Consider the following 23,718-nt stretch of genomic DNA (forward strand, 5'->3'; position numbering starts at 1 on the left):
TCATTTCCTGTAGTGGTCTCCCTGTGGATGGGTTGGTATTTAACCCTTTGTCGTCATGTTCGCGTCAGGTCTTGAGATAAGAGAGTGTTTCGCTTGTTTGAAGCGTCATTCTGTCAAAGCCAACATCAATTCTACCTAATCTCGCTTCTTGTTCTTCCATTTGACTCGGTAAAGAATACCAGAGACATTTAAGGTAAAGTATATTCAGTTTTAGCTATGTAAGTCTTTTTATTTTCGATAGGAAAGTAAAATTCTGAGGAAGGAGACAGCGAAGAGTGATGTTTTACACCTTTTGCTGTTCATTAAGAGAAAATGTACATTCATTTGTGCCAATAGTTGTATCAATAACGTGTAATGTACTTTCATCAACACCACAAGTAACATCATTAGCGCGGATCAACTTTCAATAACGATATTTGAATATGCGTGTACATTCATAGGCATCAATGGACAATCAATAGCGCGTTTGTACATTCATATGCGCGGATTGTATTTTCTTGTGCGCGAAATTCAACTTCAATAACACCAAATGACAAACAATTGCATTTATGGACAATCATTTACCCAAAAGTGAAAATTCATTAGTGCTATTAGCATAATCATTGACAATCTATAATGCGTTTGGACAATCATGAGGGTCAATGTTATATTCTATAGCGTGGTTCGACAAACATTTGCATGATTCGAATGAACAATAAGAGAAATAAAACAACTATTGGCACAAATGAATGTACATTTTCTCTTAATGAACAGCAAAAGGTGTAGAGTTTTATGTAAGTTAAAGCATCATATTTAGGAAAACTCCTCGTATTATCTCAATGTAAAACATTGAGAACTTTACAACGTTGAACCACTCATTCGATTGCTGCATATTTTTAGACGAACTACATCAAAGACCATTAAATTTAGCGTTTGTTTATGGTTTTGAGTTTCATTGGAATTTCAAGCTAATTGAAACTATATATTCGTAATCTTTTGTTCTTACAGGAAACACAGTCTTGGAATTCATTTTAGAAATCAATAATCGAATTAACTGAATATAAATATCAACCCATACGTCGATGGAAAGAAGGAACAAAGGCTTGATGTCCTCACGCTGAATTTGATGTAAGTACGATCCAGAATGTTATTTTATTTTATTTTATTTATGGTTCTCTATGGGGGTATTAAAAAGTCTACCTATGCTCCAATGAATCTAGTTCAAAATTTTAAAAATATATTATGCATCATCCGTATAATATTTAAACCTGCAACATTAAATAATGTCATATAAATGAAGTATGCAATTTCAAAATATTGCAACCTATAACAAAGTTTCAAGTGTTCGAGCGAACTGAACCTTTTTTGGGTTGTCGCAAGACTATTGGGGTTTTGGTTGCGCGGTATTCTATTCTGTCTGCATTACGTGGAATATAAAAGCAAGACCTGGTTGGATGGAAGAGAGAATGAAATAACAAAAGGCACAGCGGCCATGTTGGATGACATAACGAAAGACACTAAATTAATCCAACATGGCGGCTGTGAAAACCATCAATATAGCGCTTTTTAAATCTCCATGGTGATTATTACAGGGTCATGGTGTCATGGAGACTATCCTCACATCCTTGAAGGCTGGGGTACCACGTGACTCTCTTACTGGGCTGAGCTTGTATTTTGGGGCGGAAGGACCATCTACTGACCAAGCAAGAAGCTCTAGACGCGATAATTTTGGTGATAAACTTCTTACACACTTGTCCTCGAATCCAAGCAAGTTTGAAAAAGACCTTAGGAATTTAGTACTAGATTTGTATTCAGACCACCGACCTGCTAACAAGGAACAAGGGCACCTTATCGGTATGGATTCAAATGGTGGCTCTTCTCTAGAGTTACCACACGATAAGGGACCTCAGCAGGAACGCGGGGAAGTTAATGATTTGGACTCTTTTAGAGGGACTATTTTAAGGTCATCACTTGAGCCCCTTCATGAAGATGTCTTCAGCAACGAGACTTTATGTTTTACAGGCCAATCTTCAAGTGCGTCCTCTTTGCACGAAACATCTCCTATTTTACTGAAATACCAAGAAACTGCTCTGGTTGATAACTTTACCGATAAAACCCAAATGGTTCTGGCTAAACGTCAAGGACAGGCTTCCCCCTTAATTGAGAATGAAAGGAGAAGTAGCACGGGGGGTGATGGCAGCGCAGATGAAATGCGTTTGAAATCATTTGAGGAACTGCAACAAAATCTGCAAAAATTTGAAATGGCAGAAGCGTCAGGTAAAGTGATGTTCATAGTATCAATAATACCTAATGCCAACTAATAATTATCAGTTTGATGACATCTCTAATGAAAGGATGATTTATATTGTAGAGTTGTTGCGTGACCGTCACGAATCGATGGAGTCACGCAGTTTTAGCGATTCAGGGATTTACCTAGAGTTTTTCTCGTCTGATAATGAAATGAATGCCGTCACTGACTCCAAGGGTAATAGTGATGGTAGCCATGATTGCAAGGATGTCATTGATGGTAAAGAGAGTAAGATACTCATTTATGATGATTCTATGAATGCAGTGAATGAAAATGAAGACGTGACAAAATGCTATCAAGGTATGAATTTCATGACGATTGTAACCATAGTGATGGGGATGATCATGATCATGAGTGGGGTCTCGCCCTCGATTCCTGCACTCTGCAGTAGAGTTTGTCAGAACTTCCCTTAATTTGAAGGTTTTTCTACGGGTTTTCCAGTTTTCCTTCACAATACCGAATATGCTGACATGCTTAGTTCCAATTCGATCTGTGATTTAGGCGTTTCCTGACTATAAAGATCAGCCAGATCGGGTTGTTTCAGGGTTCGATCTGTGAGTTAACCATGCCCTGACTTTGATCAGTCCAAAGGTTGTTCCAGGATTCGATCTGTGAGTTAACCGTGCCTTGAATTAGATCAGCCCAGAGGTTGTTTCAGTGTTCTATTTGTGAGTTAGTTGTGCCTGTCTTGAAAGTTAATGTCAATACTCAACAGTTATGTTTAATCTTATCTAGCATATTCACTAAAACTTTTATTTGCAGATCCCAGATTCCAAGGTTCAAACCGTCCTGAATTTCTCTCAACTGGTAAATCTGTCATGCTAAGTTCCACACCGAGGAAAGCTTCCTTTCTGCACGCTAGATCTTTCCAGGGAGGCATTAGCGAGTCAAGGGATGGAACATCTAGTGAGGAGAATATGCAGCTAGAGCTGGCAAACATGGAGGGAAAGCTAGAGACCCTGACATCAGAATACCGTGGTGTTTTAGAAGAGAAAAAACAGCTCCAAGCAAGAATAACAGCAATAGAAAACAAGGTCGAGAAGGGAGAACAGAAGAATGAAGGGAGCTCCAATGAAGAGCAAACCAGATTAGAAAACCTTCTCGAGAAAGAATCCAAGCTAAAAAAGAAAATTATGGAATTACAGCAAGATATAGATGTGAAAGATGGTCACATCAAAGATGCTGAAGAACGAGTGAGGATTTCACAGGAAAACATCGAGAAACTTCAAAGAACTCTTCAAAACCTTGAGACAGAGTTAACAGCTAAAACAGGTAATGAAGAAGTGTTGAAGAATGAATTGTTAAACTTAAAGAAATCTTTTATTGAAGCGCAAGACTTACATGAAGGACAGCTGAAGGAAAACCAACTTCTTCACTCAGATGTGTCGACGCTAGTAAAGGCGAAGACATGGCTGATGAAACAACTGGAAATAGAAAAAGATTCGCACGTCAAATTGGAACTGGAAATAAGTGAATCCAAATCAACGGTCTTCTCGCAGAACAAACTCGTCGAACAGTTGAAAATAGATAATGCTCGCACTTGTAAGCAGTTGACCGAAGCCCAAGAAAATGCTATTGTAGAGAAAGCAAGGATATTAAAACACCTAGAAAAAGTAGAAGAAGAGTTAGTACATCAGGACTTCGCGTTCAAGCAAATCCAAGCAGAGAAAGAAAGAGTTCAAAGAGAGCTGAATGTTAAGATTGAATCCCTCCAGAAAGAAAATGCTCTTCTGGAGAGCTTGGCGAGCTCAGCAAAGAAGCTCCAGGACGAACTAGAAATATTCAAAAACGAAACAAACACGAAAATAGATCTGTTAAAGAAATTGAAGCAAGAGAAAGATGAAGTCGAGCAACATTTGAAAGTTGCTAGAAGTATAAATGAAGTTGGCGAGAAGAAAATAAAAGCTTTGAATCACAAACTAGAGATGAATGAGGACCAGCTGAGAACGGCTTTGAATGAAAAACAAGCGAAGGAAATATATATCCAGGAACTCTTAAAAAAGAATGATGTGCTTGAAGAAAGCATCAAGGAAGCAGAGGAGGAGAAAGAAGCACTAGATAGCGCAGTACAGCTATTAAGGGTCGAGTTAGACAAAGTGGAGCGGCGTTTTAAAATGATGAAACGCGAATTAACATCGAAAACAAATCAACTCGAGGAAGTAACGAGGCAAAAAGACGGGTTCGTGAATGAACTGCGGGTCTTGCGGGACGAGCTGGAAAAACACGCGTCGTTACTCGAGACTTTGCGGGACACTATTCGTATGCGGGATGAAGCTATGACTGCTCTTCACAGTGATAAAGTGAAAATACTTGCAGAGGTCCGTGCTTTAAGAGATAGATTAGAAAATACGAAAACAAGTTGTGAACAAACCCAGAAAGAGAAAGAAGAGTTACGCGAAGAGCTTCAGAATTCAAACAGGTATATGGACACATTTCTTTTGAATTTTCTTCTTTCTTATTCATAACAATTTTACTACTTAGTTTAAGCTTTATATTTTTAATTTTCCGCTCCCATCCTATAGTTTGATAATGCCTGACAACTATCCATTTTCATTTTCCCACTTCTTCCCAGTTCTCCGGCAGTTTTCCAATATCCCTCTAATTTCTCTCAGTCTCTTCTCTTTCTGTGCTATTCTCCTAGCTTACCCGCGTTCGCGTTCATCTCCAAATAATGCCGTTCCGCAATCTTCCCTAAGTTCCCAAAACATTCTGGCGTTCTATTTTTTCTTATTTAATTGTTTCAATGGCGACCAATTTTTTTCCCTTCTTGGTTAATCTAACTCAGTCTACTAGCCTCTGAAAGGACTTACATAAGGTAGAAACCATCTTTTCTGCCTGGTAATAACATAATGATGCTTTTGTTTCAACAGTCAACTTTCCCATTTAGAGAAAAGACTTCATGAGTCTTGCTCACAGAAAGCAAAACTCGAAGGCGAACTGGAGTCAACTCAACGTGCTGCGAAAACCCAAGAAACAGTATATGAAACACAAACTGAATCTCTGAAACAGGAGATGAATCAAATCCAAACGAACTTACAGCACCAGGTCACACGTCACAGAGACGAAGCCATAAACCTGAGACAAGAAGTGGAATATCTCAAGGCACAACATCAGGAGAAAAATAAGAAACATAACAACGAAGTTTTAGAACTCAAGGGAAAGCTTTTACAGGCAGAAGAGAGTAAAACGCATTTTGAGGCTGATACGAGGAAGAAGTTTGAAGAGTTATGTGAATCTAGTGTGAGTGAAGCTAAAGAAAATTTTGAAAAGAAACTAAGTGAAAAAGAAGGGGATTTATTTTCGACGAGGCAAGAGAAAGAAGAACTCTTTTTTAGATTTACTGAACTAGAGGAGAGAGCAAAAAATACAGCTAATTTACAAAAAGATAGAATTGCAACCCTTGAAAAGGAGTTAGGATTTGCAAGAAAAGTTTTGAGCGAGCAGCGAAATGAAATCGAAAAGCTTTCAATGGTATCCGTCGAGTTAGAAAGAGAAAAAGGACGGCTTGCAGGGCTGATGACGAGCCAAAAAACTCTTAGGGATCACTGCTCTAAGATGGAGCAATTTGCCGCCAGTAAGGAATTAAAGATTTCAGAGCTGAATACTTCAGTAGAGATTCTCCAAAGAGATAAAGATTTGCTGAGAAAAGAATCGGAAAGGAAAATAAGTTCGCTTGAATCTTCACTCGCTGACAATAAAAGTGTGGTTGAGGAATTAAAACTGCGCTTGAAGTCACAGAGAAACCAAAATTCCCAATTAAGAGCAGGACTTGATAAAAGTGAAGAAGAGATGGAAAAAGTTATGAAGGAGTTAACTTCAGCACGACTTGATTTAGAAAAGACGAATAAAAAGTACGAAAAATGTGTTCATGATTTGAATAACAGTGACGAGAGCCTTCGAGCCGTGAAATCAAATCTCCAAGATTCAAAACTACTTACTTCTAGACTAGAGAAAGAGAATGAGATTCTTAAAGAGCAAGGAAAAGTTAAAGATGATCTTGCGGCTTCGACGCAGTGGAAATTACAGCAGTGTCGTAAAGAACTGGATTACGCAAAGGAACAGCTTCGAATGTCCGATGAACGACACCAAATAGAAATAGAGAATCTAAAAACTGCATGTCAAGTTGCAAAGAGTGAAGCTACGTATCTGAGACGCGAGGTTGCAATGGCTCGGAAATCTAAATGTGAAAACCAGGAAAAGTTTTTTACCTCAAGAGACGAGGTGCTATTAACAAGACAAGAAGCTGAATCTGTTAAACAAGAACTTTTCTCGGCCTCTCAGCAACTCAGATACTTGAAGTCCGCCATCTTGAATGCACGTGACGTCACTGAGGTTCAGGAGTTTGTAAAAAACGAGGAGGAATTGTCTTTCGTTTCTATGGTAACAGCTGAATCTGCCAATCAGGATGTGGCATACTCTAATAGGTATGTGGTAGTATATGTAGCAAACATACGTTCAAAATTTATAGTGCGAATAGGCCCTTTGCAGCTAGTGGTCACGTGCTTGGATACCGCTTAGCAACACAAAACTGGAGAGCAAGCCTTCCAGTAAACAAAAGTTGTAATAGGTCAAGCACGCGTGGTTTTATACGATAGTTTCATCGTTCAAAACGCTTAATCCTTTTGCCCTATCTACAAACACAGTAAGATAATCTTAAATTCTCTCCTTTGGACTCGATTTTTGGTTCGAAGTAACGATATTCTTCGCGTTATCGCGAAAAAATTGTCACCGCCGGCCCGCTCGACGGCTGAAAAACATGGCGACTTCGCAAGGTATGTACTTCAAAACTCTCCTTTTTTTTGGTTTCTTTTCAATTATTGGACTTCTAAAATCTCTAAAATAACAGTTTAGATTGTGAATGGTGATCGATTGTAATTGGACGGCATTTTAATGGACGATTTGTTTATTTTTTGTGAGAGTGATTCCACGTCTAAAGTCAAGACTAACCCATGTTTACATATATTCGCTGTAGATGTTAGAACTCCCGACGAGCCATCACATACCAAGAAAAATTCTTCGTACTGATATTTTTATATTTATTTTTGTTTTAGATGAAGTAGAAACTCAAGACATCTCTATCTTTCCTTCCCTCACCTTCGATGATGTAGGGAGCTACGCTATAGAGAAGTCTGGCTGCACAAGCACTTCGAAAGCGTACAAATTTATGGCGGAACCAGGCTATTTACATGACGTTAAAGGTACTTGATAGCCAAAATGTTTTTTCTATTTCATTATGATATGAATGGCAGACAATTCACACTAATTTTTCCAATTTTTTAGTGATATATACCGACCAGTGCGTGAGAGTTAAATGCAAGTGTTACCGCTCAATGAGGAAGTCTGAACCACCGCACATTTTAGAGGTGTCAGTCCAGAACAACAATTTGACATTGCTGTCTGGGCTGTGCTCATGTGTAGCCGGGGCAGGTGGATACTGCCATCATGTGATCGGGCTTCTTTACTATTTAGCCCTTCTTAAGCAACTGGGACATCGGACATTGCCTGATGAGCTAACATGTACCAGCATGAAGCAGCGTTGGAGCATACCTAGAGGATCCAAAATCGCACAAAAAGAAATACAAGACGTGCTAGTGAAAAAACCCCAACTTGGCGCTTCGTACAGTAGATATATCAAGAGTAATTTGTATTCCCCATCTACCCAGTATCCTACCCTCACAAAAGAGCACTTTAATGGCTTCCAACCACCTTATCCTCTCTTTACAACCATTCTGCCCAATCAAGATCAACTTGGCAATATCCCATTTGTACAGAGCAAGTTTGGAAATGTCCCAAAAGGCTGTGTCCTGTCATATCAACAAAAGATGTCAACTGACTACATCATAAATGATTTTACTTGCACTTCTTTCCCAGAGCTTCCCCTCTCAAGTGCAGAGGACAGATTTAATAACAATGTGTCAATCTGTCTTGACAGTCGTCAACAATCTATATTTGGAACATTGTCTGTGACAACAGAGTCATCACTGAGAGTGCAGCAGCAAACAGTCACTCAAAGTCAGAGTGATGTATGGCACCTGCTCAGAAAAAAAAGGGTAACAGCAAGCAAATTTGGCATTGTCGCTCGCCGGGTGTCACATTTTGACACCCTTGTCAATCAGCTAAACCCCACCAGATTTGTACAAACTGCAGCAATGAGAAGAGGCATTGAACTTGAACCACATGCTGCCATGGTCTATGCTAGCAATGCAAAGGGTGGAAGAGTAAACCTCTTCCCATCTGGGCTGATTGTCCACCCAAAGTGCCCATGGCTAGGTTGTAGCCCAGACAGGAAAGTTTATGACCTTGATGCCGTAAATAATGGTCAGAATCCCTTTGGCTTGTTAGAAATAAAGGTCGTTAAAGAGGGGGAAACATCATTTGACAATGTGAGGTATCTCACCAAGGACCAGAACACTAACCAGTACAAACTGAAAACAACAGACATTTATTATTACCAGATCCAGTGCCAGCTTGGACTCACAGGATTAGAATGGTGTGATTTTTTCAGTTACATTGACGAAAATTTGTTTGTTTGCTCTAGAATTAATTTTGATTCAGTGTTTTTCCAGCAAGCAAAGGACAAAGTTGATAGTTTTTTCTTCAATTACTATTTACATTAATACACTAAGATTTTTGTTGTTGTTCTCAAACCATGGCCAGATTTCTTATGATAACAAATATTATATTATTTTTATTAATGACAAATCAATTCATAATCTTAATTTATTTTTTATTATATTTATATCATATTAGTATTATATTTATTTGTGCTATTTAGATTTTGTGTTTGTTCATTAGTTTTTTTTTTTGAGTTTTCATTTACAAACAAATTGAAATAGTTACAAAAAGCAATCCAAGACACATGATAAACCAACCTGCATTAAAGATTATCTAATGGGTTATGTAAGCCACATTAATCATACATTCACCAACTTCTTACAGACACTATGCCTCATTATTACCATTGGATAAAATAAGTGGGCCTTGAAAATTTGTAAGGAGGCAGGCTACAGTATATAACTGATTGACTGAACCTAAAGTGGACAATGGCACATCTGAATCAAAAAAGTGGTACTCTTTGACTCTTCTTATTGCCCTCTCGACATGAATTCTAAGACTTGCTAGTGTCTTTGTTTTTTGAACATCTGCGGCCTAGAATTGTTCCTGACTTTCAAGAAACGGAGGAATATTTAACTCTACCCGCTTCTCCCTAAGTAAATCTTCAATGTCAAACCCTTTGTCTGCCATGACTGAATCACCAGGTTCTAACAAATCTAGAATGCCGCTGCACCTTGTGATTTCCTTATCACTAATCCCCCCTGTGTAAAGGCTAGAAACGAAGCTAATAGCTCCATTAGGGGTAATGCCTATCAAACCCTTGAGTGTAGTATTACTCTTATAACTAGAATAAAGCTGCGACTGAAGTAGTAGGGAGGTAGGTGTTTGAACAAAAATCTCTGTACAATCTAAAATGACACGTGTGCTTGCATAAAGCTTTTTAAAACCTTCTGGCATAAACCTATCAACATCTTGCCTTGAAGGCCAGATCACTTGACTACCAAGAAGAAAATACAAAAAATTAGTCCATGTGATCAATTTCCTGCAAACTGACGATTTATGTATTCGGAACCTATGAGCTAAATCCTGTCCGAATAGACCTAGTTTGAGGCGTACACAAAACATAAACAATTCATCCACAAGAAGCATATTTCTTGAGTCTGGTCTACTTTCTCTTTCTCCAGAGGCATAACAATATGTCATTTGTGCAGCACATGGCTGCAAAAACTTAAAAAAGAACTGAATATGTAAATAGGATGGGAAACCTGTATAAAATCTTATGATCTCATTGTCTGTGCCAAATCTCTCAAGCCCAAACTTATTAAGTGCTAATTGTTCTGCAGCTTGCCTCTTAATGTCCTCAATTTCTTTTGCAGCTTCAACTTTAACCCTTTTTATTTCAGTGAGGGCAGCTGCAGTTTCATTTCTACTTTGTTCAAGTTGCTTTTGTGCATCTTGGAACTGTGCTCTGAGTGACTGGACTTGTGCTTGTAGGTCATCCATGCTGAAGGTTGTAGAAGTGCTGGGACTATTATCTTCATTGTCATCACTTTCATCTGTCTGAGTGTCTCTGTAAAAAGGTTTTGAAATTATGATGACACTCAGTTCACACTCAGTTCACACTAAATAAAAAATTATAAAAGACTAAATTATTAAAATTATAAAATTATTTTGGTTTAAACCAAAATAAACATCAAGTACAATTCCATCAGTCAAGTCTAAATGAAATGTATTGAAGTAGAAATATGTGATATTCATTACCTATCTACTTGTCGAATTATCTTTCTTCTTGCTTTGGATTTGGTTGACCAGTCAAAGATTGATGGTACAGCTTCTCTTTTTAGCAACTGACGTCCAGAATCAGTGGGAGGATTGTAATCTTCCTCAGTGAAGTGTTTTGAGCACACTCTGGTACTTTTGTTAACCTATTATAAATCAAATGTCCTTTTAATAACAATGTAACTGTATTCAACTATTTTTATCTTCATTACAGTTTTTTAAAGATCCACAGGCAATTCGTATTGTGCATTGATATTGTTAGATTCCTATATACCTTGAAGTGTGGGCCCACATCTCTTCGTATCTTCACCAGCCATTCCTTTTTCAATTGCTCATCCCTTGCACGGCCTGGTAAGCGGTGAAACTTTAAATCAGGATGATATCGAGAATCTCCGTTACACAAGGGAACACAACAATGGTACGAAGAATTTTTCTTGGTATGTGATGGCTCGTCGGGAGTTCTAACATCTACAGCGAATATATGTAAACATGGGTTAGTCTTGACTTTAGACGTGGAATCACTCTCACAAAAAATAAACAAATCGTCCATTAAAATGCCGTCCAATTACAATCGATCACCATTCACAATCTAAACTGTTATTTTAGAGATTTTAGAAGTCCAATAATTGAAAAGAAACCAAAAAAAAGGAGAGTTTTGAAGTACATACCTTGCGAAGTCGCCATGTTTTTCAGCCGTCGAGCGGGCCGGCGGTGACAATTTTTTCGCGATAACGCGAAGAATATCGTTACTTCGAACCAAAAATCGAGTCCAAAGGAGAGAATTTAAGATTATCTTACTGTGTTTGTAGATAGGGCAAAAGGATTAAGCGTTTTGAACGATGAAACTATCGTATAAAACCACGCGTGCTTGACCTATTACAACTTTTGTTTACTGGAAGGCTTGCTCTCCAGTTTTGTGTTGCTAAGCGGTATCCAAGCACGTGACCACTAGCTGCAAAGGGCCTATTAAGCACCGTCCACACGTATCTGGATATTTTTGAAAACGGAATTTTTTCCTTGCGTATTGGCCTTACGTCCGCACGTATCCGGTGAATACGCCACTTTTTGAAAACGAATACGTGTTAGCCTGCGTTGCGGCGCTTTGAGGAGGGGGACTGGGGAGGAGGGAAGATACGTGTGAACGAGTGAAGACGACTGGTAAACGCTACGTGTGGAGGAGAATTTTTTTCGAAAACGGAATAAAAATCACCGTTTTCAAATGCAAACGGATACTTGTGGACGGAGACGTAGACACAAAACCGCTCTATCAGATTGATAACCGTATTTCAGAGTACTCCTCCTTGAGTTCATTCTGTAGACCTTTGTACAATGTGTCTTTGCTTGACTACATTTTTTGTTTTGTCTCTAGCCCTATCACAAGTCTTCGTGAATGTATGTCGTTACTAAGGTAAGCATAAATGTTATATATTTTTTAAATCTTTTTTATCAAACAAAAGCTTTATGTGTTTTGGTTTTCTGTTCTAGGAATCAGATTGCCAGTCTTCAAGAGCAGATGAACGAACACACAGACTCAGTTTGCAGCACCGCTTCTTCCTGGAGGTAAAAATTTGTATGTTCATATTCTTGGGGTGCATGTGACGTCATAGCCGCCATTTTGATTGACTTTGACAAAAGATTTGTTCTTTGTCTGTTGTTAATTATGTGACCCAAAAAGCTGGTCAGCTGCACAATAGGGCACAACAGGGTCTCTTCGAGGTACATTGCACCAATTTTTTAAATTCCTTTAATCGCGCCACGTAAATACATACACCTACTTGCAAGAACGTTGTCATACGAAAATAGAACATTAGTGATTTAGTGGGATAGGAATTATATTAAAAAACAAAAGAAGATCACTGAAGCTGAATTTTTTCTTTTGTATTTTAATGTGTTCCTTTCTCACTAAATTACTAATGTTCTAATATCGTATGACAACCTTCTTGCAAGTAGGTGCATATATCTGCATCAACGTTTTACCTTCAAACCACGTTTTGTTTTCCGATTGAATATTTAGTCTTCTTCTCTACTTCTGTTTGTAGGAGTTTTGAGAAGAATGTTCATATCCTTCAAAATGATTGCGCAATGCCTGCACAAAGAAATCAACTTTCGCTTCCAGAAAAAGATGTGATGAAACCATAACTTCAAATCAGGTTTATAAATTTCTCCCTGGAACACCTCGAGCTTCGACTATTTGTTAAACATTTTTATTTAGAAAATTTCCCTTTTCTTGTACTAAATTATTACTTATATTGGACTATTTAACTCGGCATGTTATTAAAGTACAAAATGATATGAATGGATAATACGCGTATACATCAATACAATTCTACAGTTGCTCAAGTCACATCCGTATATCGATTTCAAAAAAACGTCTAAGACCGAATAGTTTCTTTTTATTTAGATTGGAGTATGGAGCATATGACCTTTAAGTCAGAAATGTGATTTTGCGTATTTTATCCAGAAAACATAATGAAATTGTCTGAGATGGCTCATAGCCATTTCAGATCTCCGACCGACGTTTTTTGAAATAGGTGCAGACTCGTACCCAGTCGCTTCTCTTGTCTTATTGATTTCACGCTGTGGTTGATGGGAAAGATTTAGTGAGTCCCCGAAGTCACCGCGCGCAAAGAAAAAAAAAAGCGTGAAACAAATGACGACTGGGTACGAGTCTGAAATAGGTGCATCAGATCCGGACCACGCCCCTGGAACAAAGTGTGATAACCATATGCATGCTTATCTCTTTTATAGTCCAAAGGACTGAAAACAGTTTGTGAATTTGGATAAGTTTATAGGCAAAATAAAGAGAGCTAATAGAGTTCAGCCGCAACTAAGGCCACGTTTACGTGAAGGTAGGTGAAGCTACTGCTCAGATGGATTAATATATATTTTTTGGTTTCCCTGGAAAAGAAAAACAAAATACTTGTCCCTAGCACCAGGGTCATACTACCTTCATGTTAATAGTCTCTCAGAAGGTAGGGTGACCCTATTGCTAGGGCTAGTTCTGGTTTCTGGTCACCTTAAAGGTAAAACAACCGACTTGTCCCTAGCACCAGGGTCATAATACCTTCATGTGAATAGTCTCTCAGAAGGTAGGGTGAACCTACTGCTAGGGTTAGTTCTGGTTTCTGGTGTCACCTGGAGCCGAAGGAAAACAAAAAACTTGTCCTCAGCACCAAGCTCTTCATCGTAAACATGGCCTAATGGAGGGGGAAAATATTCGATGCTGATGTTTTTAGTCGGATTTTAAGATTTTTTCTCTTTCTTTTGTCATATCAGCAAACATGGCAGTCCTTTCTATCCCCACCCCTATCCCCTGGGGAAATAATATCCTTCAATCCTCCATTTGAAAAATCATTTTGCAAATACGAAGTCAAATCCTAGGTGCATCCTGTGTTTAGCCGTAAGCGTTTGGGTATCCATAAACACTGGGAGTAGCCGCTGGCTTTCTGCTTTCAAATTTGATGAGAGCATCCAGGAGGTCGTCCCCAGTCCCTGACGGGGCTTGTTCGAGGGTAATATTCAGGTATCTCTGGCGAAGGATAAAAGCGGCAGCTTTTGGTTGCCTTTCTCTTGTTAGGATCCCCTTTTTATTGCCCACTACTCGAGTAATTCCTGAAAAAAGAAGAGAAATGTTTATTAAATGTTATGTAAATGTAACGATTTTTTTGCGAAGTGGATCCACAGGGTACCCAAGCACGGTTTTTATGTCAGTTATATTATGAATAAGCTCTTGTTGAAAACTCGGGTCAAGCTAAGAACAAGTCGTTAAAAAATGGAATTTTCCATAAATCTTCGTAAAAGAGATGTATTATTAACCACATACATTAATTATAATATACTGGGGGAAAACCAAGCGTTTACTCCCTTTGCACAAACAACGTTTCGGAAAGGCAAAACTAGCTCTGCAGTTGTATGGTATTTTTAAAATAATTTACATATCTTCTACGTTCGCCATCGATCAGGGTTAATGAACGAACCATTTCCTACAAATGTCTATATACTGACCTTGTGTAGTTAAGAAATCTGCAAAGTTCCAAATCATTTCACCAATGAAGAAATCTTTCCTAAGTTTGTCGTAGACTGGGAAGTATTGCTGGAGCGTTTCCACCTACAAAACAGTGACAAGAAGAATCACTCGTTTGCGTCGTATCACAAGATCCTGTGCTATAGACCTTACTTTCGTCGTGGTGCATTGTTTTTCCATTTCAGACTATACGTCATTCCCTAGAGTATCATTTCTTTGTTTAACGGTTGTGCATGAGAAGACACATAAATATGGATACAACTCAAAGAATCTTATTCTCAATTGAATGACACGTGGTATGTAACGGAAAAACAGTGGTCACTCGTGAGAGGTGGTCACTCGTGAGAGGTGGTCACCCGTGAGAGGTGGTCACCCGTGAGAGGTGGTCACTCATGAGACGTTGGCATTCATGATAGATGATCAATCGGGAAGTTTCAAGGGTGTCAACTTTACCTGATATTCCTCAGTGAACATCACAGAAGGATCCTAACGAGAAGAAAATGAAAGATAAATGTGCTGGCATGGACAAAGCATCTTACGACATTTGATTGAGCTTCGACGAAAGTTACGAAAACTGAAGCCATTTAATATTGCCATTTAATAAAGAAATTTAGTACGGACCTAAAAGCTGATGACATGGATGAGCCAAGCCATGACGTCGTGTGTCCGTGACGTGTCCTTGGCTAAGGAAATCACGACAATTCAATACCATTCACAGCGCGCAGATCAAGCTTACTGCTCATCACTCTAATCATAATGCTGATACCGCAACCATTATCAGTCAATAACAATGCTTTAACACTACATTGATCAGCCAATCACAGTGCTTGAACACTACATTGATCAGCCAATCACAATGCTTGAACACTACATTGATCAGCCAATAACAATGCTGGAAAACTACTTGATTGGCCAATTACAATGCTTTAACACTACATTGATCAGCCAATCACAATGCTGGAAAACTACTTGATCAGCCAATCACAATGTTTTAACACTACATTGATCAGCCAATCACAGTGCTGGAAAACTACTTGATCAGCCAATCACAATGTTTTAACACTACATTGATCAGCCAATCACAATGCTGGAAAACTACTTGATCAGCCAATCACAATGCTTTAACACTACATTGATCAGCCAATCACAATGCTGGAAAACTACTTGATCAGCCAATCACAATGTTTTAACACTACATTGATCAGCCAATCACAGTGCTGGAAAACTACTTGATCAGCCAATCACAATGCTTTAATACTACATTGATCAGTCAATCACAATGCTGGAAAACTACTTGATCAGCCAATCACAATGATTTAACAATACATTGATCAGCCAATCACAGTGCTGGAAAACTACTTGATCAGCCAATCACAATGCTTTAACAATACATTGATCAGCCAATCACAATGCTGGAAAACTACTTGATCAGCCAATCACAATGTTTTAACAATACATTGATCAGCCAATCACAGTGCTGGAAAACTACTTGATCAGCCAATCACAATGCTTTAACACTACATTGATCAGCCAATCACCATGCTGGAAAACTACTTGATCAGCCAATCACAATGCTTTAACACTGCATTGATCAGTCAATCACAGTGCTGGAAAACTACTTGATCAGCCAATCACAATGCTTTAACACTACATTGATCAGTCAATCACAGTGCTGGAAAACTACTTGATCAGCCAATCACAATGCTTTAATACTACATTGATCAGCCAATCACAATGCTGGAAAACTACTTGATCAGCCAATCACAATGCTTTAACACTACATTGATCAGTCAATCACAGTGCTGGAAAACTACTTGATCAGCCAATCACAATGCTGGAAAACTACTTGATCAGCCAATCACAATGCTTTAACACTACATTGATCAGTCAATCACAGTGCTGGAAAACTACTTGATCAGCCAATCACAATGCTTTAACACTGCATTGATCAGTCAATCACAATGCTTGAACACTACATTGATCAGCCAATAACAATGCTGGAAAACTACTTGATCAGCGAATCATTGACCGCGCGTTGTGAACGATGGCATTCCATGATTTTCAAGAAATCAGTTTCAAGGAAATCTTTTTGGGATTTCATTCGGCACTTACCATATGTAAGCCTGCAACGGTATCAGCACCATACTCAGCCTGTATAACCGGTTTGTTAAACTTGTTATACCAGTCTGTCAGCTCTTTCTCCAGCTGACGGCTGATGAGTTGAGTTTGACCGTAGTCGTGGTACCAGGCATAATATCGATTGCACATGATGACATCCACGAACTGACACTGCGGGAAAACGAACAGATTAGATATCAAGACTAGATATCAAGACTTAAGGAAAACCAACGAGAAAATAGGAGAAAGAGGGGACGGAGGTTGCATCCAACCTGCTTTCCTATTTTCACTCTATCCCTTTGGGTCGATAAGCAAGCTAACTGCTGTGTGCCTTTGGTAGCCTTTTTTTATAGTGTATGCAATGATCCCTTATGCGTGTGCACTGCTCTGAACCTACCCCTCTCTCCCTTGATGCCTCCCTACTCAAAACCTAGAAAAAAAATTCCAATTCCACTTGTGAGGTAGCTATGCCCTGACATTGATCAGCCCAGAGGTCGTTTCAGGGTTCAATCTGTGAGTTAGCCATGCCCTGACTCTTATCAGCCAAGCGGTCGTTTAATAGTTCAATCCTTTCTTTCAATCTTTCTATTGCCAAAAAGTCATGTGCCACTTATCCCGCTGTCTCCCCGGCTCAGCTTTTCTAATTCATAAACAGTTCCTAAAGACCATCATCCTTACCACTTGGTCATTCCACGCCTTGTAGTGAGTGACAAACGTCACAGGTCTTGTGGGGTCCAGTTGTCTTGTCGTTTCAAACACAGGCCTTGAGGAGTAGAAAACATACAATGTTAACGTTTTTCTTTGGAAATGACAAGCTTAACGCATCGCGCTTTTATTTGCAAGGAATTTCAGGCTTCATTGTTCTTATATCTTAATAAACCTATAGACCACTTCTAGAGAAAGAAATAATACTCAAGGGAACGACATGTGAAATGAAAAGAAAAAAAACATAACACTTACGCTGTGAGGCTCTATTGATGGTTTTTAATCATTCCCGAAAGAGTCAAATGACAAAGATATGGGGGCCATGTTGGTATTATAGACAAAGGATGCTAATTAGAAATATAAGTGTCAAATAGACCCCTTGCATGTGACGTCAAAGCAGCTCGATTTGGAGGACAAAACAAAAAAATTTTAATCGCCTGGGAATTGGAAACTTATTGTTTTTCCCTAGCTGCATTTCGACGTACTGCAAGAGATCTATTCTATCAACATGGCAGCGAGACCTAACGTGCATTACGTCACGACGTCACTTCCGTCCATTAATAATTGCTGATTCATCGTAAGTCGTACTCACTTGAAATACGCGGCAGCTTCTGGTTTATCAGCCCTGGGTTCATTGGCTACTGACCACATCACTACTGCTGGCCTGTTCTTGTCGCGACGAACAAGTTCTTCCATGACTTCAAGGTGATGCTTCAGGGACTCCGGATTATAATTCTCTCTAAAAAGTACCGACAATGAAATAACCATGTAAACGGTAAGTAAGTCAATATTTATTTCTTTCGCATACTTTATTGTCATATTTGGGGTCTAGTTATTTGTTTATTTAGTATTTTGCATTGCGTTGATTATACCCATTTAGGAACGATTTCCCGGTTTTACTACACATTATCGTTATCATGGATAATTTACAAGCACTGTTCTCTATAATGAGTGACCGAACAGAAAAAAATCCTGCTTAAGTTCGAAAAACCAAGGCTTGCAATAAAAGTAATTTCGCCGAAACGAATTCGTAAAATTAGAAAACATTTTTAATTAGTTGTATTAAAGAAAACTACTTTCGCTAACCCGTGCCATAGTTTGCGGGCGTCACGCATTCGGGTCTCCGGTCCTGGTTCGTAACCATGGTAACTTTTTTCACTTTGTAAGGTGGTAGTGTAGACCTCCTTACCTTGGCCGTTATGTTTTCCCATTTCAGACCACGTGTCATTCTCTTGAAAATAAGATTCTTTGTTTGAGTTATATTCGCATTCATGTGTCTTCTCGTGCGCAACCGTTAAACGAAGAAATGATACTCTAGGGAATGGCACGTGGTCTAAAATGGGCAAAACATTACGTCCATGCTAAGATTACTTACAGATTAATACCAACTCCAGGGCTTTCATCGATAACCACGATACCCTGTTGGTCTGCCATGTCCATGATCTCTTCTGCGTATGGATAATGGCTGGTGCGAAATGAGTTTCCTCCCATCCATTTCATGAGGTTGAAGTCCTTGGTGATGATGGCATAATCCAGGCCTTTACCTCGAATCTAACAATGAGTTTGTTTATTCAGTACTTTTAACTATCTATAATATCAATCACCATCAACATCAACATAAATTGGCATCATCATCATCAATTGTCATCCCCATCATTACCGCGATCATTTTTATTATCATCTATATCATCATCATCAATGATCATCACCATCAGCAACATCATCATCAGCAGCAGCATCATCAGCGTCATCAATGATTATCATTTCCACAATCATTATCATCAGCATCATCAATGATCACCATCATCATTACCACAATCATTATCACTAGCATTATCAATGATGATAATCATTACTACAATCATAATCTTCATCAGTGAACATCATCACCATCACCATCAGCAATCTTTACCATTATCATCATCGATTATCATCATCAATAATCTATCAATAATGCCACCAACACAACATCATCCTTATTCTCTTTATTACTGGCCTTCAACACAGTCATCATCAGTATAATCATCATCATCAGCAGCAGCAGCAGGAAGGTTTTATTAACACAGTAACTAGTATTCTCAACTCACATCAGCATCTTCATGTTTTCCAAAGCCTTTGAAGTAAAATGGCTTGTTGTTAATCAAAAACTTTGTGCCTTGAACCTTGACAGTCCTTATACCAACTGGTATACGATACACGTCTGCAAGCATCTTTGAACTGGAGACTGTGGAGACCTGGAGTTGTGACATAAACCAAAATAACATTTTAAGTACAGTTTGTTTTGCACAGAAAAGCTTGAATTACGAGTTCTTGGGGTATCATAAATAAAGTCAACAGTAATATTGCCTTTAAAACGATATTGTCATTATTCCCCTGTGATTACATCAGTGTAAAATAAATAAAGCCCTAAGTCCAGAACAAATTAAATAAAGTATAATTCTGTAACAATAGTGACAGATAAAAAGAGCTTTTTTGCCACAGAAGTATCAGTTTTTGATTGCCAAACTGCAAACGTTATTAACCATCCTAAATATTTAAAATTCTCCGAGGCAGAGAGGGGAGTGAGCACTGTGTGACAACACTAATAGTGACTGCATAGGAGACTATACTAGAAGCAGTTAATGCATTATTTACTTACCTTCAAGGTATACATGTATGCTGTCTGATTACTCATTCCAATTGGCCACCACAGTATTGGATTATTAACAGTCAGTTGTCCTTCAAACAATCCCTTACCCCCTGTGCTGGCAACAACAAAACCCTCTTTGTCCAACAACTGGTATTCCATGGAAATATCATCTCTAGGTACTGTACTTATTGCCCCAACAACACTGACAAAATCTACTTTTCCTGTCTGGCCCTCGAAGGATGTTGTTATGGTGATGTCCGAGAGGTACACTACGGGGGTGGTGTAGAGTTTGACTGGTCGGTGAATGCCGGCATAGTTGAAGAAATCAAATGTGTATTTCTGAACAAAGTAGCCTGGAGGATACCTGGATGTGAATTCATAATAAGAACATCTTCATTAAAAAAATAAGATAAAGATAAAATCTAGTTCTATGTTCTATAAATAGCCATACTAGACATGGTACCACAGGCTTCCCATGGAAGCCATATCTGTGTATGCAACAATACCATGGTAAGAATATGAATGTCTGATGACCACAGGTTACCCAAACAAGTTATGGTCCATGTTACTTTGGTTATGGAAGCCATGTGTGAGTAATATTGCTGTTGATGGAAGACATGTTGGCACCATGGTTAGCGCATACCACAGGTTGCCAATGGTTCCTCCAAACTGTGTGAGGGCAATGGAGGCATGGATGACTATGGATGTCATGTGAGCAGCAGTAAGGGGGACTCGCGGTCAATGTCAAAGATTTACGGGTTTTACAGGCGGTTTAAGGAAGGCGCCGGCAGCGGGAAATACCCGTGTCTCGTTATTTGTTGCTGCTATGTTGGGAATATTTGTCTTATATATGCATGAATGTAAAAAGTTCACCAATGACTTCTGTATAATTTGCCTAAGATCCAAAGTTAACATACCCAAGCCCAAGGGTTTCTGGTGTTGTGGTAAGAAAATGCAAATAGAAGACGACACGTCAGCGCAGTGTTACGAGTGTGGTAAGAATATTCGTAATGCCGTACCAAATGCTACCAGAGAGCAATATTACGCCAATGGAGGTCGTAAGAAAACACCTTATAAGAGAATAAAATACTTTAGAGACTGGATGAGTCATATCCAAGGTTATCGACCGGTATATTTAGACAACAAAGTAAAGAAGAAAATCATAGACCATTTAGAAGAGCCAACCCCGCAAAGTCTACGGAAAACGCTGAAAAAATTAAAACTAGGGAAATATTACAAAGCTATTCCCTATCTTTTGTCTGAAATTACCGGTAAGTCTATTCCCGAGGTTTCTGATATGAGCAGAGCCGAGTGGATGTTTTGTCGGCTGGATAAGGATATTCCTTATTATCCTGACGTAATTTACGAAATATTTTACAAAATAGACCCCAACCACCCCCTGTTAGGATGGATTCCGAGAAAATAAAAATGCAAAACTGGCGTTTATTTTGCCAGAAACCCCACTGGGGAATGCATCGCGCAGAACACCAAGCTATCCCCAGTGGGGTTTTTTGCATTTTGGGCTTACGGGGCTTATTTCATCCCGCGCCAGAGGCCAGAGGCCCTCTGGTACATACACATATATCTTTCTTACGACCCACCAGAGGGTGAACTCCGGACAGCGTCCCGAGACACCCCCTGACTTTTCCAATCGCGAAACCCCCCATCGCGGGGTTGAATCGCACTTTCTATCTTTTCCACCCCTCCCCCCACGGTTGCTGTGAGTGTGGGGAGACTTTTTTTTCACTCACAGCAACCGGTCCAAATGCGTCTACAGCGAGGCTTGAACTCGGGACTTTAGGCCTCCCCAGCTCCAAAGTCCCACGATCACAAGCGAACGCCAGACACATCTGGACGATATGTAAATAGAATCCCGTCACGCTCTTTTCGAAGCAGATGTTTACTGAGCAAGCTTTCTTTGAAGCTCTTCTTTCGCTTCTTGGTAGATCTTTTTGCGAGATTCCTCGGAAAGATCTTTTACGACTGTTTTTTTATTCCTTATGTCCGTCTTTAATTTCTCGTATTTGTCTTCTTCGGCCAGAATAAGCGAGAATTCTACGTCGTCTATCTTTCTGTCACGCAAAGCCTTTGAGACAAGATCGGTAATTGTATTTACTTTAGCCCTTGACAGAGCTATTGTCGTGTCATGCTTGGATATCTTGCTTGACAACTGTTTCATAATACCCGTAGCAACAGCAGAAATAATACCACAGGTTGCCCCAACGCCGGCCAAAGGAACTCCAACAATTATTCCCGGTCCAGTAAGCGAAGTAGCAACGCCAGAGCCCGTCAACACAACAGAAATGGATCCTGAAGTTATCGCAATCTTATGTAGCGTACTCCGGGCTCTGACGTACTTTTTTCTAACTTTTTCGTAGTGTTTTGCCTGCCCTTCCAAGTAAGCCAAGATTAAATTTGCTTTGTTGAGCCTAAAATTCTCCGCGTTTAGTTCGTTAGGTGTAGTATAGGGAACATCTGGGTACAACTGAGGTGCTGATGGTATAACATCCATTATATATACTAATGTACGACGCTTTTGGGAATGATATTGAGGAGCAGCCACATCACGACAACCGGGATTATGCCAACTGGAGGGCCTTTAGGAAGATGTTTCCGCATGCAGACCCTAGTAAGTTCGAAAGAAGGACCGATGGGATTTATTACCAAGGCTCCAGAATGTACAGCAATGCGGACTTGAGTCCTAAGCCTAAGATTTTGCCACCTGCAAAGCCTAACTTTCCTGCGAATTTGTTGTCAACAACGGAGGATTACCCATTTTACGACAATAAAGGCGGATCAAGCAAATTTGCTGAAATGGTGACTAACTTGGAAATTGACGTAGGTTCTGGAATGTTTAAGACGAAAGTTAGTGACATCTTTAGATTCACTAAGGTAAAGTTTACTTCCAAAAAGATGGTCGATAAATGGTTATCAGTAGGAGAAATGGGGCATTGGCCAATGCAATTGAACTTTGCTGTTTGGGCTGCAACCAAGGGGTGTGGGATAGCGGCCGACATGTTTGACATTTCGTTCTTGAGATTTCACGTAGCGTTTACGATGCGTAGGATATTGAAGGAGTTGGGTGTGCCACTACCAGGAGAAACGGCGTTTAGTGAATTGAGTAATGCGTATGATAAGACGGCATTTGAGCGCTTGAAGAACGAGTTTAAGCTTAAGGATCGAAGCTTTCGTTATAAGGACACCGGTAGGGATGGTATGGGAGTAGGTTACTACATTTGGGATGGTAAGCTTACGGAGGTATCGAAGAGAAACATACCGTATTTTAAGTTTGCCGACGATGGAGGTTCATCGTCTAAGAATAACCTACTTTATTACATACAAAATAAAGACGATTGTTGGGCGCCATTCTTTGCCGCAAAGGGTATTGGTTTGAAGAACCTTGCTAGGATTAACCGCAGTATAGAAGCATTCGTCTACTGCACCCTGGGAGCGCAGGTAAATACCCGCAGCCCCATTGTTGGTGCCCAGGGCGCCTCAGAGGAAACGCAACAAGAATTCCCAGCCCTGTTTGAGTCCGCAATAATAGAGAACGACATATCTAAATCGGTGCAGAGATATCAACTTGCGGTGCAGCAATCTAAAGTGCGGTTAGATTACGCT

At 39.4% G+C, this 23,718-nt stretch overlaps 4 protein-coding genes across 5 annotated transcripts in view; 2 read left to right on the forward strand and 2 right to left on the reverse strand.

Annotated features, from left to right (window-relative positions):
• Positions 1 to 14,278, forward strand: LOC116296130 (uncharacterized). Its single transcript, XM_031704088.2, has 9 exons — positions 1 to 193; positions 988 to 1,107; positions 1,572 to 2,256; positions 2,351 to 2,587; positions 3,050 to 4,706; positions 5,158 to 6,711; positions 11,991 to 12,029; positions 12,107 to 12,181; positions 12,661 to 14,278. Exons 3-9 carry the CDS (start codon positions 1,584 to 1,586, stop codon positions 12,758 to 12,760), a joined length of 4,335 nt encoding a protein of 1,444 aa, XP_031559948.1. The 5' UTR covers positions 1 to 193; positions 988 to 1,107; positions 1,572 to 1,583; the 3' UTR covers positions 12,761 to 14,278.
• On the forward strand, positions 7,260 to 8,919 carry LOC148909646 (uncharacterized). The gene is made up of 2 exons (XM_089032863.1): positions 7,260 to 7,485; positions 7,568 to 8,919. Exons 1-2 carry the CDS (start codon positions 7,260 to 7,262, stop codon positions 8,902 to 8,904), a joined length of 1,563 nt encoding a protein of 520 aa, XP_088888989.1. The 3' UTR covers positions 8,905 to 8,919.
• On the reverse strand, positions 8,714 to 11,588 carry LOC148909647 (uncharacterized). Of its 2 annotated transcripts, XM_089032865.1 has the most exons (4): positions 11,290 to 11,588; positions 10,896 to 11,089; positions 10,604 to 10,767; positions 8,714 to 10,412 (listed from the first exon to the last, which is right to left on the reverse strand). In XM_089032865.1, exons 1-4 carry the CDS (start codon positions 11,303 to 11,305, stop codon positions 9,437 to 9,439), a joined length of 1,350 nt encoding a protein of 449 aa, XP_088888991.1. In that variant the 5' UTR covers positions 11,306 to 11,588; the 3' UTR covers positions 8,714 to 9,436. The 2 variants fall into 2 exon arrangements, with proteins under 2 accessions (XP_088888991.1, XP_088888990.1); XM_089032864.1 differs by having other exon boundaries at positions 10,896 to 11,588.
• The window catches only part of LOC116296131 (beta-glucuronidase), a 27,997-nt gene continuing 17,088 nt past the window's right edge, over positions 12,810 to 23,718 (reverse strand). Inside the window, exons 4-12 of the mRNA XM_089032862.1 lie at positions 20,107 to 20,461; positions 19,556 to 19,702; positions 18,844 to 19,019; positions 18,061 to 18,207; positions 17,442 to 17,526; positions 16,758 to 16,934; positions 15,099 to 15,131; positions 14,627 to 14,729; positions 12,810 to 14,233 (exon numbers count right to left, since the gene is read on the reverse strand). Coding sequence (XP_088888988.1) covers positions 14,016 to 14,233; positions 14,627 to 14,729; positions 15,099 to 15,131; positions 16,758 to 16,934; positions 17,442 to 17,526; positions 18,061 to 18,207; positions 18,844 to 19,019; positions 19,556 to 19,702; positions 20,107 to 20,461 — 1,441 coding nt within the window. The 3' untranslated portion in view covers positions 12,810 to 14,015. The remainder of the gene's footprint in view (positions 14,234 to 14,626; positions 14,730 to 15,098; positions 15,132 to 16,757; positions 16,935 to 17,441; positions 17,527 to 18,060; positions 18,208 to 18,843; positions 19,020 to 19,555; positions 19,703 to 20,106; positions 20,462 to 23,718) is intronic.

This window comes from Actinia tenebrosa, unplaced genomic scaffold (assembly GCF_029948245.1).
Source record: "Actinia tenebrosa isolate PJP-AT-01 unplaced genomic scaffold, QUT_ActTen_1.0 PGA_scaffold1__47_contigs__length_23844297, whole genome shotgun sequence".
NCBI lineage: Eukaryota > Metazoa > Cnidaria > Anthozoa > Actiniaria > Actiniidae > Actinia > Actinia tenebrosa.